The sequence below is a fragment of the Pezoporus wallicus genome, unplaced genomic scaffold (genome assembly GCF_028554395.1).
Source record: "Pezoporus wallicus isolate ANWC-B61680 ecotype Strahan unplaced genomic scaffold, APGP_CSIRO_Pwel_v1 contig_7731, whole genome shotgun sequence".
Classification (NCBI taxonomy): domain Eukaryota; kingdom Metazoa; phylum Chordata; class Aves; order Psittaciformes; family Psittacidae; genus Pezoporus; species Pezoporus wallicus.
In genome coordinates this window covers 1,345,331-1,372,540 of record NW_026635361.1, presented here as the reverse complement: position 1 = coordinate 1,372,540, position 27,210 = coordinate 1,345,331, and the positions used below count along the sequence as shown (strand labels likewise).

Here is a 27,210-nt window from a genome sequence, read left to right as displayed (position 1 = left end):
CTGCTCGCTCCGCAGCTCGCCATGGGCAGGAGGCGGCCGGTGGGACTGGCGCTGGCCCTGTGGGGCTGCCTGCTGTGCGGCTGGGCAGCGGGGCGCTCCAAGGTGAACCCCAGGATCATCGCAGCTCCCCAAGGTGAGTGCCGCGGAGCGGGGCTGCGGCAGCGCTGGGTGCAGCTGCTCCCTGCGCCGGGGGGGGTTCTACCTGTGCCTGTGGAGGGGAGTTGGGCTGTTCCTTCCCTTTGTCCCTTCGGGGAGACTTTTGGCCTCCGTTAGCACAGGCGCTGCTCTCCGGAAGGGGCTTCTGCCTCCCTTGAGTGCTTTGAACTGGATTTTTAGAGCCTTGTTCCTTCCGAGTCCTTGTCTTTTTCCGTTGCCGATGCGTTTTCCCACAAGCCGGGTCTAGGGAAGGCTGTGAAAGCCCTGAAGCAGCCACAGTAACCATTCCCTCGAACTTGCAGAGGGAAATGAAGTGTGCTTGCAGCATGCAGTTAATTTCCTATTCATCTGTTGTACTTAGCACTGAGTTCAGCGAGTAAATATTTGCCCGAGATCTCTATTCTCTGACAAAATATATACATGTGGAACGGCACGCAAGGACTTAGAACCGGCTCTGCTCTGAGCACGAGCTGAACAAAGACCTGTTTTCAAGCAGCAAGCTTAGAGGACAGCCCAGGCTTCGGCTGTTGAAAAGAGCAGGCGACCGCTGGCTGCTTTTATCGCGTCTCTTCCAAGCTTTTGGATCCATCCCCTCTGGGGAAGCTTTAACAAAAGCCCCCGTCTTGTCCCCGGGGTGCTGGCGGTTGTTAAGCCGCGAGGAGCTGAGCTGCGGCTCTCACGCTGCTCTGCAGTACAACAGCTCCTCTGTCTCCCCCATTCGCTGACAACTTCAGAGGACCCCAATTTCCCATGGTTTATTCTGGGCCATCTGTTACGCTGCTGTTCTTGAGGATGCCCTTTCCCTGCAGGCCCAGCGCTGCGGGCGGGTGGAGGGCGGTGGGTGCCTGGCTCAGGGGTGTCCCCTCTGCGCACAAAGGGGACAGGCAGAGCAGGGAAGGGTTGCTCCTGGTATTGTGCCGCTTGTTTTGTCGGCTGGCAAATGAAGTGGCTCAGGAAAGGGGATGCGAGGTGGGGAAAGGCACAGAGCCTGAGACTGGGCAGAGGATGGGGGTCATGCGGTTCTCCATAGACTGTTTCCCTTGCCCTGCTTACAGGAAAGAAGGGCGGAAGTTGATTTGCTGGGTGCTGGTGTGGTTGGAAACGACTGTCCTGGAGTGAAACTGCTGAGGAGTGAGAAAGGGTTCGAGTGGTTGGTTTGAACCTTGTCTCCATGGGCTGTGCTTGCCATGCATGCGGAGTAGGGGCATAGAATCCCAGCCTGGTTTGGGTTGAAAGGACTTTAAAGCTCATCCAGTCCCACCCCCTGCCATGGGCAGGGACACCTTCCACTAGAGCAGCTTGCTCCAAGCCCCTGTGTCCAACCTGGCCTTGAACACTGCCAGGGATGGGGCAGCCACAGCTTCTCTGGGCACCCTGTGCCAGCGCCTCAGCACCCTCACAGGGAAGAGCTTCTGCCTAAGAGCTCATCTCAGTCTCCCCTCTGGCAGGTTCAAGCCATTCCCCTTGGCCTGTCCCTACAGGCCCTTGTCCCAAGCCCCTCTCCAGGTTTCCTGTAGCCCCTTTAGGCACTGTCAGTCTCGCCTTTCCCAGAATCAGAGGGTGGCTTTCCCGACACTGAACACAAGGAGAATCTGTCACTGAGACACACTGAAGCCAATTAGTGTTAGGACGCTTCACTGCAAGGGGATCAGCTTGTGCTCATCTCTGCTTCTGTCTTTTAAGAGCTTAGCTGGGACACGGGCCAAGAGGGATTTCAATTAGGGAGGTATCAGGCGTAGCTGTGTGGCACACTCATTACTGGCAGTCCTGTGTCCTATTTAACAGATCACATTCTGCTTGCTGTAACCTCCACCCTTCAGGAGTAGGGTCTGTGGGAGAGGAGTAGGGCAGAGAGGAGGCTCTCGTGGACGGTGAAGCAATGGCTGAGGGGCAAAGGGGATGCTGTGGGTGCCAGAGTGCCTTATAACTTCTCTAATCCTGCAGACAGTTCAAAGCAAAACCTGCAGGTCAGCACATTGCTGCTGTGTGTATCCAAGTAGGCAGGCTAATCTCTTGCCCTGGGGTGACAAGGGTGCAGAGCTTGCTTTGCTGCTCCAGCCCTGCTCCTGGGTGCTTTGAGCTGATGGGGAAGAGCAGCGATCCGGGCTGTCTGCATGGGTGCTTGTTGCCTTTGCAGTGGTGCAGCGCTGGCCTTGGCCCTGGGCTCTGCAGGAGCTGGCAGCTCTTTGTGTCATTCAGTTTCTTACATGCCACAGCCCATCAGTAGCACCAGGTATGGCACAGCCTCAGCAGTGACACCTTGAGATGCTACAGCCCTGTGGGTGAAGTGAGAAGCTCCTCCAGGAGCGAACAGTGCGTGTGAGGGATCCTGCCCTTGCACTGCAGTGCTATTGGGGAGGGGGACATTGGTGCTGGGCAAAGCTGCAGCGGCCCTTCCATCCCTCAGCCTTGCTCTCCTCACCAGCACCCTGGGCTGGCTGCAAGCACCCTGAACCGCTCTGATGCTTTGCCCCATGGTCCCTCATTGTCCGGTTTCACAGCAAGAAATAGGTGATGGGACGTGGCGAGCTGGGAAGAAAATGCAGCTGGGTTTAGGTGGCACAACCTGAGCTCAGGTCTGAAGGCAAAGCAGCACAGTCAGCCTGACTTGGTGCACGGAGCTTCTGGATTGAAGTAACATCACAGTTCTGGGCACTTGGATGTGGTGTGGGGCCAGGGCAGTGGGCAACTGGAGCACGGCGTTCTGCAGATGTGCCTTTCTAGGTATAAAGTAGCATGTATAGAGTGTGCACAAAGCCAGCCCCGAGGCCGGGGCTGCTCTCCTGCCTTTCCTTTGCCTCCCTGACACCGCAGGCCATGAGGAGGTGAGGAAGGGGTGTGCTGTCCCCCACGATCAGCCCGGTTTCAACACGTGCTTGGGAGCGTTTGCCACCGAAGGGAGGGCTGGAGCCCCCAGCCCGGGTAGGCAGCCCTCGGGGCTGGGTAATCAGTTACTTGAAAGCACATCTGACTGTGCAGGATTTCTTCCTCTTAGGAGGAGGACACAGGGAGCAAAGGGCTGAGGGCAGCTCCGGACCTCGGGTCACAGCTGAAGTGCTCAAGGTCGTTTTTACTGACAAGGGCTTTGTCCCCATTCCTCACTGCAGCTGGCCCAGCACGCAGCTGGGGCCGGGTCTCTCCTGGCCATACCCCCCTCCCCAGTGTCCTAATGAAGGCAGATTGGAGATGGCAAGTTCCCTGTGTTGAGATCTGCAGAGTGGGAGGGAGTTCAGCCTTAGCAGCCTGGTGCAGAAGTGAGTGCTTCAACCTTGCACACCATGTTCTTGCTTCTCTTCCCTTTTATTCCCATCCTCCCCCTGCCTCTGTGTATTCTCCTGACTCAACGCTGACCAGCTGGGCTTTGCTTTGAAGAAGGTGCATTCACATCCCACACGGAGCTTTTGCTTGTCAGCAGGAATGGTGTTTACTCTGCAGAGCTGGAGACAGCCGTGTCCCCGGGCTGGGAGGATACAGCCCCTCTGTATGGAGCGGGATGCGGCATCCCAGCCTGACTGTCTCCTGACCGGAAAGTCACCGAGCATGAGGGGAGCAGAGGAGCACAGGGAGGACAGGGAGCAGCCTCAGGGCTGGGTCAGGCCGCTGTAGCCTGGGGCCTTTGGTGCTGCACAGAAGGAATTTTTAGCTAGTACCATGCTTGAGGTTGTTTTGTCTCTCTTTACTCGTGCAAAGAGCGAGATAAACTCACAGCCCTTCTCTCATTGCCTGCTGCATTTACACCTTGGGGTAGGATGGGGTCAGTTTAACTCTTCTCCTATTGCTCCCGGACAGATGAAGCTGGAAGGGAGGACAGGTTCTGAGCTGGTGTGGAGCTCGCAGCTCCCATGAGGGGAAAAGAAGCACTTGGCCTTGGGTTTCCTGGGGTGGGTCCCCTGCCTGCAGCCTGCCCTGGGTGACGGGGGTGTTGACACGGCAGTTCCTGGAAGCTGCCTGCAATAGCTCCTTGGCTCTGCCAAGCTCACCTTGCCCTGGGAAAGCTGTGCCAGCGCCTCCGAGTGCTGCGGGAGCTTCGTGCCCACTGGAGCATCAGCACCGCATCCAGAGAGAGCTGGGGAGAGGTGGGTCCGGCCTCGTACTGATGGGGAATGGTGGCAAGCTGCAGGACTGCGATGCCAGCACCAGCTTCACTCCTCGCTGACAGCTGCACTGTCTTCTCCCGTGGTCCCACGGGTGTGAAGCATCTTTGTTAGGACAGTTTCACATGAAGCTCTCGGAGCGTCGACATTTCCAGGAGGAAGCTTCTCACTTTCCCAGCAATGCTGTTTCCTGCAGATGGCTGCTTTTCGCAGGGTGGGGGATGCTGCTCTCCTAAAATGTTGGTGGCAAATATTTTTTCCTCTGTGCAGATTGAACAGGGAAAAACAAAGCAAACAAACCCAGCGAGTGAATCACAACCACCTCCTGTTCGAGAGCACGACACAACAACAACGGGGATGGGCAGAGTCATCCGAGTTGTGGCTGCTGCATTGAAAAAGGGCTGGGAAAGAGCCAGAGGCTCATTCAGGGTCAGAAGTGTAGAGGACTGGCCTGGGAAGGTGATCTGGAGTTGGTGTAGTCTTAAAGCAAGGCCAAACTAAATCAGAGCCAGAGTGTTTGAAGCCAAACTAAATCAGAGCCGGAGTGCTTGAAGCCAAACTAAATCAAAGTCCTGAGTACAAGATGCTTTTTAAAGAAGCCTGTATGCAGGAAAAGGGCTGGAAGGTGGGTTAGAAGGATGAAATTGCTTCTTTTGCAGCCACCTACATCCTATGGTGTGCAGCTATTCTTGGTTGCTCCAAGAATAGGACTTGTTCCTCCTGTTGGGCACTCTTTTGAGTCCCAGCTCCACCCGGTGTAGTAGGCTGTGTCTAACTGCGTCTGGTGTGACAGAGGAGTGCTGTACGAGTGCCACAGGAGCTGAATGCGGAAGCATCTCTGCCCCTTGCTTATAATTGCAGAGCAGTTTAAGTCTGGAGCAGCAGGTTTTGTGTAACAAACCTGATGCTGCCCTTGATGACAGCTTTGCTTCTCTAGTGCTGTAACTAGAGTTTGAACCCTCGTGGCTGGTGTCAGCAGCCTTCTGCAGCGATGACTCCACACCTAATGACCCACTTGGGTTAAACTCTTTTGTAGTTGATAGTTTTAACTCTTTAATAGTTAAATAGCTTAACCCCACTTGGGTTAAACTGTTTGCCTTTATCAGGCATGCCTGGACTTCGTGGCAGAGGCAATCACAAGTCGAAGGAGCTGTAGGAAGTTCCTTGAGGAATGCATGGGCATTCCCAGCCCAGACACTGGTCCTCAGGCTGCTCCCAACACCCCCGGCCGTTGGGTTTGCTCGTGTCTTGGATCAAGGCAAGTTTTGGAAAGGCTGATGCGAGTGTCTGGTTTCAGATGACTATAACACAGTGGTTTGGCTTTCCGAGGCTGAGTAATTATCGAATCATAGGATGCAGCCAGGGAGGGGTGTGAGAAGTCTGGGTCTTGTGTGTTACTTGGGGGTGGGGGTCAAGCAGGCAGAAAGGGGGTGCTGGAAGGTCTGCATGGCCCTCCCCGACAGGAAGACTGCGGGGCTGAGACCGATCTCATGCTCCTCACAGGGATGGGAAGCCTTACAGCAGCAGGTAGGAGCACGACAGAGAGCACAACAGGGCCCTTCCCAATCTAATGAGGAAGTCCCTTTGCTCCGTGCATAGCCTCATCTGATTTCTATAGGGAACTGAAACATCAGGCGCGCTCCGGAGCTGCAGATCTTGCTTCTCACCTTTAAACCTCTGCAGAGGCTCCACAGGGGACTGTAGAAGTCCCCTTGCCCTGTGCCCACCTCCTGGTTATCCTCACCTGTGCTGGGAGAAGGGGTTTCCAGCTGCCCTGCCTTAAGCAGCAGCAGGGAGGTGGGAGATGGCTCCAATGGAGCTAAAAGGGAGAGCGGCTGCTTTGCTGGTGGATGCTCATAAAGGTGCTCGGGGCAGTTTTTATCCTGGCAGGCTTTTTGTGATAAATCAGTCTCTGGAAACCGACCTTCATAGTGGGAGAGGCAGCTGCTAAACCCATCCCTTTGTTGTTCTGCTGTTTTCCAGTGACCATATGATGAAATAGCATAATCACAGGCCGAAGTTCCCCCGCTTCCGGCAGGAACACGGCACAGCTCAGGACTGTCATTAGGATCTCCAGAAGAATGGCTTTTGGGAAGGAACAAAACCTGGCTCTAAATATAGCCCCCGCAATCGGTAGGGTGCAACCAGCAGCTCAGTTTCAGGCTGCTAGGGAGAAGCGTACCTGCTGGATGACAAGCTGCACCGTGAAATCAAAGCCTCTGGACTCATCTTGCAATGGCACAGGCTTCAGTGCTGCATAATTTGGGGGGGGGGGGGGGGGGGGGGTGAGCACGGAGGAGGAGGGCAGGGGCTATTGGTAACGTGTTAGCATGCGTACAAACCACTGCCATGCCTGGCATGGGGTCTTTTTGTGTTTCAGAAGCAGAAATCCATCGTGCCTGGAGTGGGAATCGCTCTGGTTTGAGCCTTGGGAGCGCGAGCGGAGCCTTGCAGCGCTGCCCGTGTGCATGAAGCCCTGCCTGGTGGTGGCACAAGCTTTGAATTCAAGGCTCGTTCCCTCCCTGCTGCAGGTTAGGGGGCTCTTTTGTTGCTGGGGACTGATGCTGGCTCTGGCTCTGAGGCCCCTCACGGAGGGGATATGGACTGCATAGCTCTCAGAAGAGCTTTCGAGCCAGCACCCCCATGCCCAGCAGCTGGGTTTCCAAACCAAGAGAGGCTTTTTATCCCCTCGTTCTTCCTGCCCTAGCTCACCCCAGCCCTGAATGCTGCTGCCTGCTGCCAAAGGCACTCCGGAGCTTACCAGAAATAGAGCGAAAATCAGGATTGTGCCAGGATATTTGCCTTCTGCAGGAACTCTAAAACAGTATATTTGTCTAGTTAGAGCCTGCTCTGGGAGCTGAGCCTTTCCACTGTGCCAGCGCCACGCTCCCGGGCATTTGGATTGCACACAAGCTGAGAGCTTTTGTAGGATAGATCCCCAATAATGCAGGCTCAATTGTTTCCTCTGCTCCGGAGCGTTTTGCTATTGATGGCAGGGATCTCTTGAGGGCAGCAGCAAGCAGTCACATGAGTACCTCATGATGGCAGGGTCTTCAGGGGAAGAAGGCAGGGAAAAGGCAAGCAGCATCCTATGGAGGCAGCTGGGAATGTAGGCTGGCCAAGGGTGGAGAAGTCCTGTATGTAGGTGTTACTGGTATGTGATACCCATGGCCTTGCTCTCTCCTTCAGAGGGGTGCTTGGAGGGAGTAGGAAGCAGCTGGGGAGGGGTGTGAGGAGGGATAGCGTGAGGTTTGTTGGCAGATGATTAAATGCTGCTCGTCTCCAAACTGTCTTGGGGGAGAGACAGGATGCGAAATATCAAGCAGATTAAACCCGTTGTTCTGACTTGCTGTGAGCTGCAGATAAGAGGAACGAGATGTGCAAGGCATCAGGGCTGGGTATGGGTAATGTGGGCTCCCCAGCTGCGTGCCCCTCTCTGTGCTCTCGCACCTCTCTGCTCTATGGTTCCCACAAGTGCATGCACCCCTTAGCACCCACACGGCCCCCACATCCTCTCCAGCCTCCTGCAGGTTGCTTGTGCTGCCCAGTGCTGGGTTCTCTGCTCTGCTGTGTGAAGGCCACAGATAAGGATAACAGAAAGGAGGGTAGCACGCAGCCCTTGCTCTGAGCTGTGCTGCTTTCGGGAGCTGAACAGCATTTCCTACAGGATGGAGGGCATGGAAAAATTCCAGTCAGTGCTTTTACCCGCCCTGACCTGATGAGAAAGCGCTTTGCCTTCCCTGGGAAACCGTTTGCCTTACTCCATCCTTTCTGGGCACACACGTGCTCTTGGGAGGCATTTGTGGCACCATTTGGCTAAAGCAAAGGCAGCTGCTTCTTGTTGCCCTGCCTGGCCATTGCCCTTCCCTGCCCTGGTGGGAGGGGTTGTGGAGGACACAAGAGGTGACTGATGCCCACACCAGGGGTGGTTTGACCCATTTACCCTTTGGCTCTCACGGTCATGGGTCTCCCCACGGCAGGGAGCTGCGTGGTCCCCAGGAGAGGGCTTTAAGGAGCAGGAACCACTCGTGTCTATGATCCCACTACATCAAGAGAGGCTTTTAGCACTCTCTGGCTCCCTGGCTTCCACTGCTGCTCCCCAGTGCCTTTTGACTTGTGGGGGACCACAGAGGAGTCCTAGGGGGGAGATCCCTGCAAGCATTCTGAAAGGAAGGTGAGAGGGGAGACCAAGGGGGGAAAGCAGGCAGCACAAACCCCTCCTGGGATGCACCAGGCTGGTGGGCACCAGCTTGTGCCCATGCTCCCAGTCTCCTACTTTGTGCCATGCTGCATAGGTAGGCAAAAGGGATGGAGGGAGACGAGGATGATACTTGGCTTTGGGAGGGCTCTAGAGGGGTAGGATTCTGCAGGGCAATGGGTGGTGTTTGTCCTGCTGTGTTGATGTTGTTTTCTGTGGGATATGACTGGTGTTGGAGCACTGAACCCGAACGGTGCGGGGCTGCCCTGGGCACCGAGTGATGCTCCCTGCGGGGTGATCTTTTGGCCTTCCTGTGCCTCTGCTTCCCAGCACTGAGGGGTAGCAGCAAGGACCCCGGCTCTGGGGCTGCAGCTAAAGCAAGGGGGCAGCAGCAGGGCGGGTTGGGGTGAGGAGGGTGGTTTCACACTTTTAAGTTGCATTTTCACCCCTTTCCCAGAAACCCCTCCCACAAAAGTGTTTCGTTTCCCGTGGGGCACATTGCAACTCGTGTTGAGACCATGCAATTACCGCATGGCAGGTCAGAGCAAACCCCCCCCCCGGACATCCTCTCTAGTTCACCTCACCTAGAGACAAGTTGTTCCTATAGAAACCCCTTGGTTTATTGCTGTTACAGAGTTCCAGAAGCCCATGAGACTGCTTGTCCATGCTTTGGGAAGGGGGGTGAGCACTTCCCCACTTACCTTGTGTCACATCTCTCCCTTTGGGCAAAGTCAGAGGGAAGGAGAGCCCAGCAGCTTGGTGAGCGCAGCAGCTCCTGGAGGCACGCTTGTTCCCGCTGAAATGTCTCAACTTGGGAATTTATAGATGATCTAAAAAAAGACCCATGGATCATCTCTGAATTCCTGCCGGCATTCGTCGTGGAGCTGGGGAGACAGACGGCACATGGCTCTGGGATGGGAGCAGTGTGGTGCGCTCCAGTCCTCCCCCCAGGGATGGAGGGGACCCGCGGCAGCCCTCCTGGGGTATCTGCATCCCTCTGGGGTGGGTGTCATGACTTCCCATGCTCCCGTCATCTGCTCCTGGAGCTGGTACTGGTCATGCAAGTCGGAAATCCAGGGATTGTCCTCCCAGTTTTCAATAGTGAAACTGGGACTGCCCTGCGGGGTGTTGTCAGAGCTGGGAGCAGGAGCCCTGACCCCCCCCCCCCAGTGGGTGACTAGGGCAGTGGATGTGGATCACATTCCCAAGGATAGCGGTTGGTTTCTGCGTGCTGAGCTGTTTGTCATGCATCCTGTGTGCGCGGGGAAGCGGGAGCGGAAGAGGGATGGGTGTCATCGAGGCAAAACGGCTCCTGTGTTCCCAAAAGCAGGTGTGAGCACAGAGTCAGCCCTGACTCACGGCCGGGCCACGTTGGTGGCAGCTGAGCGCTCCTGGTACAGGTGCAGAGGATGAGACCCAGGGGACTCCCGGCATTGCCAGCCCTTGAGTCAGCATTGAGCAGGCGGCTTTTCCTTCTGCCGTCAGAGCCAGTCGCAGTCAGATTGCAGCAGAGCCATGCTGCTAGCGGGGTCATAATCTGCTCTGTCTGTGCCAAAAGGAAGGAAGAAACAAATCGGAAGATGAGGAATTGTTTGGAGAAGGAGGGGACCAGGAAAGGATGCGACGGGTGCCGTGGTTCAGGCAGGAGCGTGCCGTCAGCCCCACCGCCAGCAGAGCAGGTGGCAGTGTCAGCAGCGTCGCACGGGGAGGGTGGGATGCAGGATGGTGATGACTGAGTGCTGCCGGGTGCCTTGCCCGCCGTCGGGAAGCGCGGCAGCACCGGAGATGGGGCTGCGGTGGCGAGCTCCCGCGCTGCGCCACTTTACATCCCGGTTTGGCGGCTGGCCCGGCCCCGTGTCCCCATGGAATGGCAGCAGGAGCTGGGAGAGCACAGGCAGTGGTGTGGGTGATGCCAAGGAGAATGTAGACCCCACACTCGGGTTTCTCCTCTTCGTATACCAATGGGGTCCCACGTCAGGGGTTGATGGGCAGCAAGTAAAGGATCTGCCTCTTGCCTGCAGCAGGTTCTTCCCTTGTTCTCCTTCCCCTGTTCTCTTCCCCAAGCTTCTCATTTTCCCAGTTTCTCATTTGACAGTGCTGGCACCAGTGCAGAATGGACCCATCACCTCCACCTTAAGGAGATGTGGTCCTCCCCCAGCGCCAGTGAACAGCAGTTCACCAGGGACTTAGTGTGTCTGGGATGCTGGAGCTGCTGCTAGACCAGGGAACGGTGGAATGCAAAGTGAAGCAGGAGCTCTGCAGCTGAGTTAGCCCTCCAGCAGGGATGGGAGCCGGGTTTGCCTGCAGCCAGGCTGCTTCTCTGGTTGTTCTGGAGGTGAGGGCCCGCTTCCCCTGCACAGAGCTGTGGAAACCCAGCATTATCATGGTGCTGGGGAGGCTCTTGGTGCCTTTCTGAAGGAGCTAAAGAGACTTTGGTGTGGCATTAAAGCTGGGTTTGCCCAAGCCAGGTCGAGGGAGGCAGGCATGTTTCATCCTACCAGCTGGGAAGGGTTGCTCTGTCTGTTATCCGCATTGCTCTGTGTGTTAAGGACAGGCCTCCCTGCCCTCATCTCATCCAGAGCATCTCCCTCTTCATTGCCCTCCTTCCCCGTGACCTCACCCTGCAGGCATCCTTCCGAGATGCACCGGGCTCCCTCCTTCGCTCTCATTTAAGATCATTCTTCAGGCTGCTGTGGTACCCTCCATCTCGCTGCGAGCACAAAGCTGCTCTTTCTCCCATTCAGGCCTCGCCGGGGTTAGCATTTCAATTGACAATCGGGCCATTGATGTGCGCGCTGCCAGTGGGGTTTGCAGTAAATGCCAGGCAGAGGGACCAGCGGGGTTAGGCAGGCGCTGGAATGAGCCCTGTGTCCTCTGCAGGGTTGATTTTGGAGGCAGGGTGGTGGCAGGGCCATGCTTTCCCCCTCCCAAGGGGGTGAGCTTTTCTTTGCAGTGCCAAAAGCATCCTGGGACTTGCTAAGAGAGGCACGTTCCCTTCTCTGGGACACAGTGTGGGTGTTTGGATGCTCTCTGCTCATCATCTGGAGAGGGGCTTTGGACAAGGGCCTGTAGGGACAGGCCAAGGGCAATGGCTTTAACCTGCCAGAGGGGAGGCTGAGATGGGCTCTTAGGCAGAAGCTCTTCCCTGTGAGGGTGCTGAGGCGCTGGCACAGGGTGCCCAGAGAAGCTGTGGCTGCCCCATCCCTGGCAGTGTTCAAGGCCAGGTTGGACACAGGGGCTTGGAGCAAGCTGCTCTAGTGGAAGGTGTCCCTGCCCGTGGCAGGGGTTGCATCTGGAAGAGCTTTAAAGCCCCTTCCAACACAAACCAGTCTGGATTCTGTGGTCCCTGGCCCTTGAAGTTATTTATACCACAGGTCCTCTGTTCCAGGTTTGCAGCAGGATTGCTGCCCACATCCTGCCAGATGGAAAGCAGAGACAAAGGTGACCAAGCCCTTTGCCTAAGCCAGGCTGTTTAAGGCAGAGCAGGGGCTGAATGCCAGCTTTGCAGGTCAGCAGCAGGCAAAGGAACACCAGCACCAGCTCATGGAAACACCTTTAACAGTCTCCCTTGTAGATCAAGTTAAATCAGTGCTGGAGCCGCAAGCACACTTCTGGGTCCTGGCTGTTTACTCACAGTAATTCAGTCCCTGGGGAGCTGCAGGGTAAATAATACATTGACGCCATCCAAATGATTGGTTTAGGCTTGTTTGTTGCTGGCTCTTTGGAGATGAATGTGCTCTTGCAGGTTGGTGTGAGCCCTGGTTCACACGGAGGCAGCGCGGTGGAAAAGCCTCCAAATTGAGACCAAAGGTAAAAGGAGCATGTGGGGCTGAGGTTTACAAAGGGGTGAGGTGCGGGAGGAGCAGCTCCAGGTGCAAATTATCCTGGATTAGCAGCAAATGTAGGGGCTGGGGTTGAGATCTGGCAACAGGAGCAAAGTCTGCTGAGGTTGGACAGACCTGTTTGCGATGCTGGGTTGTATTGGTGGTAGCCGGATGGTTGAAGGGCTTTAGGGGCTCCTGTGTGTGTGCCTGTTGGTCGGGTCAGGAGGGGGGGGTTGAGGGCTGGACAAGGAGGTGAATCCTCCCTGGCAAGCATAGCCTGAGTCTGTGGCTGCTGAGTTGCTGGGCTACCTGCATGCCCGGCTGGCTTCCCGCTCGGAGGCAAAGGAATTGCATAGTCACTTGGCAAAGAGTGGGTGCCAGCTTCTCCAGCAGGCAAAGCGTATGCTCAGGAGTCCTTGGACAGAGGAGAGGCTGGGGCAGGGCTGGGGAGGTGAGCAGGAGCAGGCAGGGACTCTCATCCCTAGCTGCTGGCTCCCAGCTGCTGTATCCCCCGTCCTGGTGGGCAGGGGAAGGGCAGCCGGAGGTGTTGTGTTAGCGAGGAGCCGGAGGGCAGAGATGGTTTCTGTACCCTGGGACATCTTCACCCCTCTCTTTGCGGCCAAGGTGACTTGTGAAAGAGCAGCCCGTGGGGCTGGCAGGGTTTCCCATCCCAAGGTGGGGGCTGGCTGCATGCCCCCACGGCCAAGCCTTGCTGGAGTTTAAGCCCACAGGGATTGGAGGCCCACCAGCTTAGTGAAGTGGGGAGGGGGGGAAAGGCACAGCTGGAGCAGGCATTCAGCACCCCAGTGACCTCTAACAAGTCCTTCTCACTTTTGGCTCCATGGCCTTGGCAGGACCCTGCGCAGCATCCTCCGAGCAGAGGGGGGCTGCTGGGCTCGGCAAAGACTGTCCTTTGCCATGAGCAGAGGGACACGTGCCACTGATTAATTGCCTGTCTGTGCAGGCAGCCAGCTCCCGAGGCACACACAGCCTTTTGTCTGTCGCTGGGAGCAGCGGCATTGCCAGCAGAGAGGCCCCTTCTTCTATGGGAGAGGGAGAAGTGAAAGCAGAGTGCCCTGTCGCAGCAAGCAGGGGTCATCCCGAGCGCAGGCTTCTGCCCCTTGGAGGAGAAATCCCTCTCGTGTCGTTGCTGCAAACTATAGCAGTGGACAGGGCAGCCTTTGGGCCCTGGAATGGGGACTCAAAGCTTCCAGGGGTGGCTGCAGCATCCCGGAGAGCGCTGTGGGGTCAGTGGATCCCATGGACAAACAGCCAAAGCCTCGGGGAGGAGGCTCACAACTGCGTCACGGGGCCAGCCTCCCACACCTGAGCTGGCAACGCAGAGGGAAAAGGAGGATGTTTGTAGGGAAGAGGAGCTGGAAAAGCTGGAAGGTGAAAGCGGAAGGAAGGAGGGGAAGGACAAGCAGTTCTTCCTCCCAGCTGGGCCTGCAGAGCTTCCCATCTGCAGCAACCGGCTGTGACGTGGGTCCTGGGTCTTGCACCTCACTTCTTGTTCACATCTGGGGGTGGAGATGGAGTTGCAGCTTCTTGTGCACCCTCCCCCTGTCACTCGTGGTTCCAAACCCTGTCCATCCTTCCTGGCCCATGGAGGGAGGATGCTGACAGTGCAGCTGGAGGCTGGCGAGGAGAGGTGCCGTGCTCCGGGGCTGGTAGGAGATGATGGGCACGGGGAGGTTGATCCCCATCTGCAAGGCATGGCAAATGCAAGAGGGTGCAGGAGCCGTGTTGAGGAGATGGTTACTTGGAGGGGTTGCCAGAGGATGTGCAGAGAGGGGAGGGAGCCCTTTGTCTCCATACTGAGAGGCAGGAGGCACTGGGCCATTAGAGCAGGTGGGAAGGAGCCGCTTCTAAGTCACTTTGAGCTTCTGCTCTCTATAGAGCTCCAACAGCAAAGTTTCCCTTTCTCTTCCTCCTCCATCACCAGCCCTTCAGGGATGAGGCAGGGCTGCTCCATTGTGTCCTGCTCCAGCTCTCCTGTCCCCTGGGGCCAAGGGGACAATAGCTGAGCTTGGAGCCTGGGAGCTGCCTTTCCCTGGCTGCCTGGGGCCAGGGCCAGGCATCCCTGCGGGGCCCCAGCCCTGAGTCCTTGTTTTCCTCATCACTCCCACCAAGGACGTGGGGAGGGAGTGGATCAGCCTGAGCTGCCTGTGGGTGCTGCCATTGCCCTGACCAGTGTGTCCTCTGTGTTGTTGTAGGTGCAAAGGAGTATGTGTTCCCCAGGAGTGAGAAGTACCCAGTCTTCTATCATAAAGAAAACACCTCAGCCATCTACATTGGGGGAGAAGGAAAGCTTTACTACTATGACTTTGCAACCTATGAGAGCTACGTGGTAAGGATGCTCTGCTTGCAAGTTTGGCCCCCGCGCTCTATAACAAAGTGTCCAGCATCCATCTCACAGCCCAAACACTAGGGTGTTTGCCAGCAGTGAGGTCAGGCCTGGGAGGGTCTGATCCCTGCCCCATCCATCTGGGAAGCCCCAGCATGGGTAGGATGAATGGCTGCAGAAAGAGGAAGTCTCCTCCACTAGCCATGGATGGGCTCTTCCCAGGCCGTGATCCTCCTGAGGTCTTCGGTGCCCAAGAGGGAAGATTCTTCCCATAAGGGACCCTTTCTTTAGCGTGAGCAGGGATGCTCAGGCTCATATCGCTGCCGGGAAGCTATATTCCCAACCCTTCCCATTCTGGGAAGTCAGGCTGGATTTCCTCGAAAGCAGGAAGTTCTGGATCAGCTGGCAAGTTACTACAGCAGGGAACTGCCCCAGTTGGTTTCTCATGACCCCTTCTTGCCCTTCTCAGACAAGCCGGTTGCTGAACTTTGGGCCCAGATACTTCCCTTGTTTCCAGGAACAGCGTGGTTCACGCGTCCCATCCCTTGGATGCCACCACCCCCTACTGAGCACCCATTCCCTGCAGTGACGGATCCTCTCCCCAAATCCTTTGGCAAGCAGCCCAGCCTGGCTGCCAGTCACGCTGCTGCTTCTCCCCATCACCTCGAGGGCCTGAGAGATCCAGCCCAGCATCCCCAAGGGGTTTCAGGTACCGAGGTGTGGAGAAGGACTGCGTTGCAGTGCCTGATGACCCCACTGCCATGCTTGCCTTGGCTCTTGTGAAGAGGGTGACCAGTGTGTGGTGCCTGGGGCTGATCCCACTGCAGCTGGCTTTTAAAGGGAAGGAATTCAAGCAGATCTCTTTCTCTCTTATCCCAGGAAGACTTCCCAGTGAAAAATGGAGGACAGTGCATGATGCCTGGGAGCTCGGTAGGTCCTGCCTGTGGTGGAACAGCAGATGGGTGAGGGCTGGAGGACTTGGGTTGAAGGACTGCTTGGGAATGAGCTGTGTATGCTCCTCATGCACTCTCTTTGGGTGAAGGCCTCCGGTGCCTGTGGAGCAGATCAGATGAGGTGATACTGGTCTCCTCCTCTGGTTTTAAGACCCATGAAAGCACTAGGAGTGCAGTAGCAGTGCTACTCATGCCTCTCCTCTTTCTCTTGCAGGAGGACAATAAGAATTACCTTACCTTAGTGGAGAAGTATGGAGATGGGATGTTAGTGTGTGGCACCGGTGCCTGCTCTCCCACCTGCTGGAACCTGGTATGCTGTGACCACCTCTGATGGCAGCAGAGCAAAGCCCTTGCTCTTATGTTCTGTGCTATCTCCATCTGTAAGATGATGCCCTGATCCCCCTTCCAACAGCTGCAATGCCCAAACACCCTCTCCCTCGAGGAGCTCATTGCAGCAGAGATCTGCCCGTGCCACCTCCATGCTCACCTTGTCACAGCCCCCTTGTCCTCACCTCCTGCCTGCAGCAGGGGCTCTGCATGGCCTATTTGACGATGGGTTCTCCCCTCCTTTGGGCTGTGCCAGCCAAGGAGAGCTGCTCCCCTCCTGCCCCAGGGGTGGATGTGGGCCCCTGGCTCCCCTGCCTTCCCTGAACTGATGGCACTCAGGGACCATTTCTGTCCTTACCCAGACACAGAGGAAGGAGAGCACCCCATGGGATGGGAGAGGCATTGCTCCTTTCACCCCCGACTCGAATACCCTCGTCGTTGTTGATGGTAAGTGTGTCTGCTCTTGTGTTATCAGTGCTGTGCAAGGGAGGCTGGGCGCTCTGTACCAAACAGGGGCACCTTGGGACTGCTCCAAGGGCTTCATCCCTCTGCTTTAGGTGGAGATGAGCCTTAGCCCTTCTTGCTTTGTCACATCGAAATGCACATCCTTCTAGGACAGCATAGAATCATAGAACGGTTTGGGTTGGAAAGGGCCTTAAGATCTTCCAGTTCCAACCCCTGCATGGCACATGGGGGTTGAGTCTCTGCAGGAGGGTAGAGTGCAGTGGAGATGGCAGGGAAGGAGGGTCCTGCAGTAGCTCCACTGCTCTGGGCCTGGCAGAGGGATGGGTGCGGATCATTCCCAAGGTGGAACAAACATCTGTCCCTCTGCTCTTTAAGGAAAAGGGCTGTGGGAGTCCTGCCAGGACTCAGTGCTAGCTAGTGGGGACTGGGGTTCTCCACCTGTAGCCACCAGCTCTGTGGGTCCACGTGCCCAGAGAGTTCCCAGTTCTTTTCCTTCTCTGTCCCCTCTGGAAACAGCCTGCTGCAGTGAGCCTTCCTGCCCCACAGGTCACGACATCTACTCCACCATCAAGAAGAGCCAGCAGAACGGCAAGATCCCCCGGTTCCGTCGGGTGAGAGGGGGAGGAGAGCTCTACACAAGCGACACGGTGATGCAGAGTGAGTCCAGGGGCCACGCTGGAGGCGTGGGACCTGCCCCTTGCCCCTCCATGCAGATGGGTTGGGCTCTGTCAGCCTACATCTGGGGGCCCGAAGTACACAGCACAGCGTGGAGGGGAACGTCCTCTCTTGCTGCCAGGTCACCTCTTTGCTTCTAGGGCCAAATAACTGACAAGTGAGTGCCTCTTGCTCGGGGTGAGGAGATGGGGAAATGGAGAGAAACGTGTGGCCAGTCCCCTGGCAGATGCTGGAAGGAAACGTGGTTGTGTAAAGCTGCCCATCAGCTGCTGTAATAGAAAGAGGAAGAACAGCTTCCACCCCGGGCAGTGACTCTTTCCAAACCCCCAGCCAGGGAGAAACCTTGGAGCAGGAACATGTTGGGTGGGGAATAGGGAAAAAAGGACCCTCCTCCATTTCCATGAGCTCAGTGGGACACTGGGAAATGGGAGATTCCTGAACCCCCGGCCAAAGAGAAGAATCAAACCAGGGCAAAACAGAACTTGCAGGAGGAGGCAAGCAAAGCACCAGCAAACAAACTGATAGAGCTGGAGCCATGAGGCTGGTCCCATGCTTACACAGAACTCCCTGCCATGGGGATGCCAGCTAATGATGCTCAGAGGGACCTGCTGCTGCTGGGGATGCCCTTTGTGGCAGTGGTGTATTAATAGGAAGAGCATCACTGGGTTTTCCACAGTGGAACACAAACCAGAGTGCAGCCTGGTCCCACCAAGGGAGCTCCATGATGAGAGTTCTGCTGTGCAAGAAGGGAGAATGGGCTGAAACAAGGAAAGAGAACAGATGAAAGGTGTTTAGGCCAAGGTTTTCTGATGGCTCCCTTCCCTTTACAGACCCTCAGTTTGTCAAAGCCACCACATTAAGGCACGAAGAGCCTCACCAGGACAAGATTTACTACTTCTTCCGTGAAGACAACCCGGATAAGAGTCCTGAGGCCCCTAGAAACATCTCTCGAGTGGCCCAGCTGTGTAAGGTACCACAGGAACAGAGTGTGGTGGGGAGGCAGGGATGCTGCAGGGGTGGCAAATGGACATGCCAGCTCACTTGGTGTTATGGGCATGTGATTTGGCCCCTTTGGCTCAGTTCTGTCCCGTGCCACAGAGTTCATGTGGGGTATGGCTGTACCCTTTTGGCCTTCCCATCCTCTGGCTCGCATCAAGTGTACCTCTGGAGCATCCCTCAGTTACTCATCCAAGATGCTGGATGGGGGGGCTCTTTGTGTTCTTCTCTGCTAAACCCTGACTCCCTGCTTTTCCTCTCCCTCCAGGAAGATAAAGGGGGAACCGGTTCTCTCTCTGCTTCCAAGTGGACCACCTTCCTGAAGGCCAGCTTGATTTGTGTCGACCCAGTCACCAAGGGCAACTTCAACTGGTTGCAGGATGTCTTCTTTGTCCCTGCGAGTAACTGGAGGCACTCCAAGGTCTATGGGCTCTTCACAAACACCTGGTGAGGGTCTCTGTAAAGCAGAGAGATGTCCTGTCCCACAGCCCTTTAGTCTCCCTGGCAAGCATGTGGGTGCAAAACAACCAGAGAGGACGTAGTCAGCGGCAGCGCGATGCACACAGCCATGCCCCAGCTGCATTGGGATGGCCAGTGTCTCCTGACCCTTTCTCTTTGTCTCGTTGTCTTGCAGGGGAAGCTCTGCTGTTTGTGTCTATTCCTTTGGGGACATTGACAACGTGTTTCGGACCTCCAAACTCAAAGGCTACAATGGTCCCAACCCAGAGGTCAAGCCTGGGCAGGTGAGTGAGGGATAGGAGTTGCCCAGGTGAAGTGGGGAGGCCTCCCAAGGGCTGGTCCCTGCTCTGGCACTGCAGGTGGGGGCACAGTCCCAGCACTGAGCAGGCCGGGGAGGGCTGGGGCAGTGAGAAAGGTTGCAGGCACTGTGGGGAAGACCTCAGATTTGTTCCCAGAGACAAAAGGAGGCTGGGTAAGGTCCAACACCTTCATAGAGAGCACAGGGAGATGGGCTCAGACCTGCCTCAGCAAATGGGTCTGTGAGCTCTGGTGGGTGAAGCTGGAGGATAGAATCACAGAAAGGTTTGGGTTGGAAAGGACCTTAAAATCATCCAGCTTGCTCCAATCCCTTGTGTCCAACCTGGCCTTGAGCACTGCCAGGGATGGAGCATTTACCATTTCTCTGGGCACCTGTGCCAGCGCCTCAGCACCCTCACAGGGAACAACTTCTTCCTTATCTCCAACCTGAACGTCCCCTGTTTCAGTTTGAACCCATCACCCCTTGTCCTATCACTGCAGTCCCTAATGAAGAGCCCCTCTCCAGCGTCCTTGTAGCCCCTTTCAGACACTGGAAGCTGCTCTGAGGTCTCCACACAGCTTCTCTTCTCCAGGCTGAACAGCCCCAGTGTCCTCAGCCTGTCTCCATACAGGAGCTGCTCCAGCCCCTGAGCATCCTCATGGCTTCCTCTGGACTTGCTCCAGCAGCTCCATGTCCTTGTTATGTTGAAGGCACCAGAACTGCACACAGTGGGGTCTCAGCAGAGCAGAGGGGCACGTTCCGCAGGGGGACCGCAGGTAGGACTCCACCAGCCCTGCCCCTGACGGTGCCTCTTGTCCCCTCCTGCCGCAGTGCGTTTCCTCTGGCCAGCACACCCCGAGTGAGACCTTCAAGATCGCTGACAGCCACCCGGAGGTGCAGGACCGCGTGGAGCCCCTCTCCCCCACCAAGAGCCCCCTGTTCCACAACAAGCACCGCTACCAGAAGATCGGGGTGCACGAGGTCTCGGCGGGCGACGGGCGCCGCTACAACGTGCTTTATCTGGCAACAGGTACTGGGAAGCTTTCCCTATGGAGTTCCCTGGAGCTTGCTTTCCCCTCGAGGGCAAAGAATCCGAGGGAATCAGACAAGACCCCCAGTGCAGGGAGAAGCGAGGGGCTGTGTTCCCAGCTTGGCACATGTTTGTCAAGCAGGAGAGAGCTGCCAAGTCCCAGCACAGCTCGGTGACGCACAGATTGGGCTGCATAGGCAAAGGCTGAAAGCAGCATCCCAGCATGTGGGATTTACCCACTTGGGCTGCTTCAAGGCTGTGGTAGATCTCAGGCCAAGTGTTTTTAGGGCAAGGGAGGGGTAGCACAGCCCTCCCCACGTGTCAAGCAGAAATCCTTTGCAAAAGGATCACCTCTTGCTCCTGCTTGCTCTAGTGCAGCAGCGCAGGCTTCAGGTGAGGCCAGCACCTCTGGTTGGAGACACAGCCAGTGCATCCCAGCTGCTGGTGGCCCCGGGGCAGCCGGGGATGCTGCAGAGCTGGGACAAGCCAATTCAGCTGCAGGAGAGTGGGATGGAGAGTAAAAGGTTGGTGAGCTGCCTGGGTTCGCATGCAGTGCAGCTACCTGCTGCATGGAAGGCACAGAGTTCCCTCTCGTGCCTCCCCGCCTGCATGGGCTTGCTCCCTGCAGCTCTGTCACCCCTTTTCCTGCCCTGTGCTGGGCTTTGTTCCCTGCCACTTGTGGAGGGGTTTTCTGGGGCTTTTGTTTCCTAATCTGTGATTAAAACAAATGCAGACAGCTCGCAGTAGGTGGCCTGGCTTGGATTAGGGCCCACACATGCTCCGCTTGGCTTGATCCTGCAGAAAGCTGTAGTTTCAATGCAGCTCATGCCTTGCAGAGCAGTCAGGAAGCCTGCTCCAAGGTGCAGGGCTTGGCTGCCCACCCTTGCTGCAGGCACGGAGGCACCTGGGGGGCCCTAATCCCTGCCTGACCCAGGGTCACATCTTCCACCTCCCCCTGGCTGGTGGTGGAGAAGGGGGTGGCTCCTTGGGCAGGGGAAGACAGGCTAAAAGGGGGTAAACAGTGAGATTCCTGAGCCGTGTTCCCTCGGGATCTACCTTCCCACCCCTCCACCAAACTGACTTGTTTTCCTGGCCCACCAGCCCGCTGGGACCGGAGTCAGTTTAACCAGAAGAACAGAAAGGCAGAGCTCCCAAGTTTCAGCCTCGGGCAAGCGATGAGATGATGCTTGGGCAGGAACAGGCCAGGGATCAAAGCAGAGAGCTGCTGGGTTTTCGTGCTGAGGCTGGTCAAAGCAAGCAGAGCCAGGTCCAAAGGGTGAGGAGAAATGGGCTCCTCGCGGCTGGGAGGATGACAGCGGTGACAAGGCTGTGCTGTGGGAAACGGGCAGAGCAAGCAGGCTCCTTCTCTGTCTTCTCTGGGTGGTTGGGTAGAGGAATCCAGTCAAGCCCTGCTCTGTGGAATGGGAATTGTTTGCCGCAGCGAGGGCTGGAGGCGGTGCTGGTTCTCTGCCTGCCTTCCCCACAGCCCCTCTGCCTTGCCTCTCTGCTCTCAGCATGCTCCATCAGGGCTCTCCCCTCTTTCTTTCCAGACAAAGGATCCATCCACAAGGTCGTGGAGCTGCCAGACGGGGTGCAGAACATCATGGAGCTCCAGGTCTTCCCCAAGAAGGACCCAATCCAGTCCATGATCCTGGACCACAAGAGGGTGGGTCTCTCTGTAGGAAGGTCAGGCTGTAGCTTTAAAAGCAGGCAGCAGGAGAGGCAGAGACAGAGGTTTAAGGACAGCCCATGGATGTGAAGGAGCCTCGGAGTGGGTTGTGGGAGGTCCTGCTTTGCTAAGGCTGGGCTGATGGCCCCAGTTCTGGGTGGTCAGTGGGCAGCAGAGCTTTCTGGACACCTCCTCTCCTCCAGAGGCATGGGAAGAATGAGGGTGTTTGCTCCCGGGCCAAATCCTGCTGTTTCCCTCTCATTGTCCAGCCCTGCTGGTGGATGAGCTGTGAGGCAGCGCTGGTGCTCCATCCCAGAGGTGACAACACTGCTATCACCTCATGGAGCAAACTTAGTTATCCACAGGGCTGGCGGGGGAAGGATGCTGCTGCCCCTCCCAGGATAGGGACTGCATTGCCTGGAGACCTACCAGCCCCACTGATGATGAAATCATAGAATCCCAGCCTGATTTGGATTGGAAGGGACCTTAAAGCTCCTCCAGTTGCAACCCCTGCCACGGGCAGGGACCCCTTCCACTAGAGCAGCTTGCTCCAAGCCCCTGTGTCCAACCTGGCCTTGAACACTGCCGGTGATGGGGCAGCCACAGCTTCTCCGGGCACCCTGTGCCAGCGCCTCAGCACCCCTCTCACAGCCAAGCTGCAGGAGAAGTGCCGGACACTCAGGTGGCCCCGGGATGAACCCCTCTGCTTTCCTCCCGCAGGCGATGCTGTACGTGGGCTCAACAGACAGAGTGCTGGAGGTGCCCATGGCCATGTGTGGGGCGTATCGCAACAACTGTGACAGCTGCCTGCTGGCCAGGGACCCGTACTGCGGCTGGCTCAATGGCTCCTGCCGGTCCGTGTACCTGAACCGGTACGTGATGCCATCAGCTGCCTCCTGCTTGCTTCCGTGTGAGAAATACCCACACCTGGTGTTCCCCTGCCTGGCACATGGTTTTGAGGTCATCTTCCTACCGCAGGGAGAGATGAGCCCATGGTGTCCGTGCGGTAATCACACACACATGTCTATGCTGTCCCGAAAGCCAGCCCTCCCGCAGCACCCTGCCCTGGAGGGGGAGAGGTCAGTGGGGTTTGAGCACCCAGCCCCTCTTTTGCTGTTAGAAACATGCACAGGTCTGCTGGTTGTGATGCTCTTCATTGTGGTGACTTGCTGGGTCTCGCATTTGTCATTCGTCACCCTCCTGAGTCGTGTGCTTGTCCCTACCCAGCTAACATCAGGCGTTTAAACACTTCTTCCTTACCTAATCCACTACATCTTGTATGAGCGATTCCTTTCTTAGCCCTGAAATGCTGCTTCCCTGATGTTAATGCTTATTCCCGTCTCCTAGGGAGGTGCATCAGAACCTGAACCTGGACCCGTGGCAAGGGAAGTGCCAGAAGGGGGACATTAAGGAAGGTATGTGAAGGTTTTGAGCTGTAGGCTGTGAATCCAGGGGGTGTTTTGGGGCAGGGGGGCTGATTCTGGAGCCTTTGTTTGTTGTGCAAGGGCTCAACAACTCATTGCAGGGGAGCTGGGAATGACCATGCTGAAGCCAGGACACCTCCAAGCCCCTGCTTGGGGTTAACTGCTCCATAATGGGTTTCTGAGCTGGGCGATGGGGCTGGTGCTTGCTGCTGTCCTAGGAGAAGAGACTTGAGGCGTGGGTCAGGCCCTGCTGTTGTCATTCAGTGGCTGTATGACTTGTCCCCATTGACCCAACTGTTCTTCCCTCCAGGCCTGTGGGAGAATCCGTGGTTCCAACGTCTCATCCCCTTGTTCTCAATCTCTTCCAGCAGATGACTATCAGAACATCACAGTGGTCCCTTTCTCCCGCTACTACCTCAACTGCCCCATCGAGTCCCACTATGCCACCTACAACTGGTACCACAACAACAGCCTCATCAAGACCTGCAACACCACCCACCCCCAGCAGGACTGCTTCCACTTCATCCAGAACGTGAGCCACATCCACTACGGCCACTACGTCTGCATCTCGGAGGAGGACGGCTTCAAGCAGGCTCTGGTGAAGGAGCGCCTGGTCAACCAGCTCAGGTTCATGTCCCAGAAGGGCCAGGCCACCATGACCTTCGCCTCTTGGCTGCAGCTGCTCCTGATGATGGTGTTGGTGGAGCTCTTCCACTGACCACCATGGGGCTGCGTTCCCACCGTCCTGGCTGCTGCTGCTGCTGCTCCTGCACTTGCTGTCTGCTCCTGAGGCGACTTCTTTTAGTCACTCCTTGGACTGCCTGTCCCCAAAGGGGTCTTGGGCAGCAGCCTCTCCATCGTTGGCTGTGGTGGAGGAGGCATGGTGAGGAAGATGGGACTGCAGGGCCAGCTGGAGCAGGGTTTGGGGACAGGGAGGGAAGGGAACAGGTGGGGGACGTTCACTGTGCCCAGCAGCATGGTGTCAGCTTCCCCGCTGTGGACTGTTCAGGGGACTCCTGCCAATGTGCATGCACTGATCCTCAGGGCACGATGACTCCTCTCTTTAGGAACGTGCATGTGATGAAGAAGAGGAGCCAGCCCTTGGCCTTTGGAACTGGTTGATCTATGCTTCACTCCAAGTGGGGACTGATGCCTCCTATTTTTTGTGGCTAATGTTAGGGTTGGAGGCAGCTGGAATACTCCCAGTGTCGCATGTGAATCCCCTTCTGGTCTGGAGACTTGGGCTCTGGAAAGGGTTGAGGGTATGGTTTCATTTGATTTCTGTTTTGCAGCTGGCTTTGATGTGGAAGGGAGCCTGGGAGCTCGCGCTGGAAGCCTGCAGCGGCAGGCCCGCAGTGAGCGTTTTGCATGGAAAAGCCTGGGAAGATGACTAGATTTGGGGTGTGGGGAAGGACAGACCGAAGGGGACAGGAAGGGAAGGTGGAAGCAGAGCCCAAACCAAACCCAGGAGGCCCTGGGAAGGAGTTTGAAACGCACAAATCCTCTGCAGGCAGCTTAAGGGCATTTCCGTGTGGGCAGCGGGCAGCGCCTGCTCCCTGCGCCTCTCCTAAGGGAGAGGGACCGGGCTTCCTCAGGGATGGAGGCAGCAGGCGGCTGATCTCAGGGCGATGCTGATGGGCTCGGGGTGCTGCCACGGCTCCCCCACCGCCCCGAGCAGCTCTGCTTCTCTCCCTCACCATGAAGGGACCAGGGGCTTTGCTTCCCTTGGGCTTTGAGGTCTCCAAGCAAGACTAAACTGTGAAAACCGGGATGTTCTCCCTTGCGCCTGTGGGCAATGGGGCGATCCCACACCTTGTCCAAACCTTCCCCAGCCTCGGGCTGTGCAGCAGGGGGGGGGGACACATCCTATCTAATGCTTCCAATAACCTCTCCCAGCAGCACAGCTCCTGCTTCGTGCCTGCTCAGGGACACTCAGGAGTGCCCGAGGGGTCTTTATGGCAAGGGGAGAGATGCCCCGTGTCTCTCGTGACTGCAGACTGTGGACAATGGGCCAGAGCTTCCTACTGCACTACATTTCCAAGATACCCCCCCCCCCCCCCGAATCTAGGATAGAGCTTCCTTACATCCCTTCTCAAAGCACTTTAACTTTGTGAACTAACAAATACCTATTTATTATCAACTGGTGATTACTGCACTTGTATAATTTTATAATACTCTAGAAGGTGGGTCCAAATTAGAGAAGAGGGGAAAAAAAGCAAACAAACCACAAACAGCTACCAAAAAACAAACCAACAACCTTTCAGAGCTGTGACCAAAGTGAGAATGTGACCGCTCAAATAAAGAATGGAAAAGAGCAGGAAGCAATGAGAAAGAGTGCTGTGTGTCTCACCGGGAGCAAGGGATGCTGCTCGGAACGGGGCCGGGGTCTCTCTTGTCCCTCTTCCATGCCCTAACCCCGGTGTAGGGGCTGCGCTGGTCCATGATGTGCAGTGGGGTTGGAGCTGACAGCAGAAGCCCCCCGTGCCTCGTCTCTTCCTTTGCATGAGGTTTGGCAGAGCAGCCCACTGCTGGCACCGGCAGCTTGAGGAGGAGCAGCAAAGCTGCTAAAGCAGCTCGAGTGTGAGCTCCCTGCAGCCACCACGGTGGGACAAGGTGGGGAGCTCACCCTGGTGCCCAGGGGTTATCATAGAGCCACAGCCTGGTTTGGGTTGGAAGGGACCTTAAAGCTCACCCAGTTCCAACCCCTGCCATGGGCAGGGACACCTTCCACTAGAGCAGCTTGCTCCAAGCCCCTGTGTCCAACCTGGCCTTGAACACTGCCAGGGATGGGGCAGCCACAGCTTCTCTGGGCACCCTGTGCCAGCGCCTCAGCACCCTCACAGGGAAGAGCTTCTGCCTAAGAGCTCATCTCAGTCTCCCCTCTGGCAGGTTCAAGCCATTGCCCTTGGCCTGTCCCTACATCCCTTGTCCCAAGCCCCTCTCCAGGTTTCCTGCAGCCCCTTCAGGCACTGGAGCTGCTCTCAGGTCTCCCCTTCAGGAGCCTTCTCTTGTCCAGGCTGCCCCAGCCCAGCTCTCTCAGCCTGGCTCCAGAGCAGAGCTGCTCCAGCCCTCGCAGCATCTCCATGGCCTCCTCTGGCCTCTCTCCAACAGCTCCACGTCCCTCTTGTGCTGCTGCCCCAGAGCTGGGTCAGGGCTGCAGGGGGGTCTCCCCAGAGCACAGCAGAGGGGCAGGAAGGGTGGGAGCAGAGCACTGGGGCGATGCTGTGTTCCCCCCAGCTGCACTAACACCGTTTTGGCTGCCAGGTTCTGTTTTCTTGCCCCAAAAGCAGGTTGTGAGGATGCGATCGAGCACTGCTGGGGCAGCTCCCGGTAACAGAGAGACCCCACAGATCCACAAAGGGGTGGCAGCATCATCCCCATTTCCCAGCTTTTGCCCGTGCATCCTCATCCCCGCTCCCTGGGAACAGCCAGGACAAAAGCCGGAGCCTGGTGCCCTATTTCCTGACAAAACCAGCAGCAGGAACGCTGGAGCCCGGGTTTATTCTGGGCTGCTTTCCCCTGACCTCCAGCTGTTTCCTTGAAGTACAATGAGCCGCGGGCTGGGGTTTGCTGTGTGCTTCGGAGGCATCGCCACCCTCACCACACTGCCCACACTGCTCAGTGAGCTGTTTGGGGCCGGCACAGGAAGGTCAGCTCCAGCAGCCCTTCTGCAGGCTTCCTCTGGAAACAAAGCCTCCAGAGGGTCGGATTTCTTTCCCAGCGCTGGTTTTGGGGGGTTATTTCTGCCTCCAGCCTTGCAGGCAGAACAACAGACCCAGGAAATCCTGTGCCTGCCTAAAGGGGATGCAAACGCTGCTGAGGAACCCCCCTGCAGCGGCCTGCTTGCTGCAAGGCATGTGCTGACCGCAGGCCCATCCGAACTGCTGTTCCTGCCATAGCATCCCCCTGGGCAGCTTTTCCTGGTGGGAAGGGAGCATAGAGCATCCCCCCAAAGGAGCCAGCTGGAGCCTGGAATCGGGGTGCCCCCAGGGCCAGGAGGTGGGGAGGGGATGCAGAGGTGCTGCTGCATCGCGGGAGCGTTTTCCATCCTCCCCATTGCCTGGAGCGGATGAGCCCCAGCCCTCTCCTGGCGTTTTCCTTCTATTACATCTCACTGTGGGCCCGGCCCGTCCAGCCCTTCCCGGGCACACCTGAGCGAGCGGGAGCTGGTCCGGCAGCATTCCCATGGGTGTCCTGCCCATCCCGCCCGTCCCACCTGGCACTGCCTGGCAAAAAGGAGCCGTGAACTGACCTCACCTCTCTGGATCGGGTACCCGAAACCCTGCCACCCACCC

General features: G+C 57.0%; 1 protein-coding gene across 2 annotated transcripts; it reads left to right on the top strand.

Annotated features, from left to right (window-relative positions):
• On the top strand, positions 1 to 25,236 carry SEMA7A (semaphorin 7A (John Milton Hagen blood group)). Of its 2 annotated transcripts, none has more exons than XM_057421298.1 (14): positions 1 to 133; positions 14,489 to 14,622; positions 15,499 to 15,549; positions 15,787 to 15,882; positions 16,262 to 16,346; positions 16,911 to 17,021; positions 17,870 to 18,009; positions 18,304 to 18,482; positions 18,670 to 18,778; positions 19,624 to 19,822; positions 21,373 to 21,488; positions 22,212 to 22,363; positions 22,839 to 22,906; positions 23,287 to 25,236. In XM_057421298.1, exons 1-14 carry the CDS (start codon positions 22 to 24, stop codon positions 23,631 to 23,633), a joined length of 1,899 nt encoding a protein of 632 aa, XP_057277281.1. In that variant the 5' UTR covers positions 1 to 21; the 3' UTR covers positions 23,634 to 25,236. The 2 variants fall into 2 exon arrangements, with proteins under 2 accessions (XP_057277281.1, XP_057277271.1); XM_057421288.1 differs by having other exon boundaries at positions 23,284 to 25,236.
• Positions 25,237 to 27,210: the final 1,974 nt, after the last annotated feature.

What these genes read in the sequence shown, in the direction of transcription:
- SEMA7A (XM_057421288.1), top strand. Translation starts at nt 22, where the DNA reads ATGGGCAGGAGGCGGCCGGTGGGACTGGCGCTGGCCCTGTGGGGCTGC. An exon ending in GATCATCGCAGCTCCCCAAG is followed by an intron (nt 134 to 14,488) that starts GTGAGTGCCGCG and finishes GTGTTGTTGTAG; the next exon opens with GTGCAAAGGAGTATGTGTTC. An exon ending in TGATCCTGGACCACAAGAGG is followed by an intron (nt 21,489 to 22,211) that starts GTGGGTCTCTCT and finishes TTCCTCCCGCAG; the next exon opens with GCGATGCTGTACGTGGGCTC.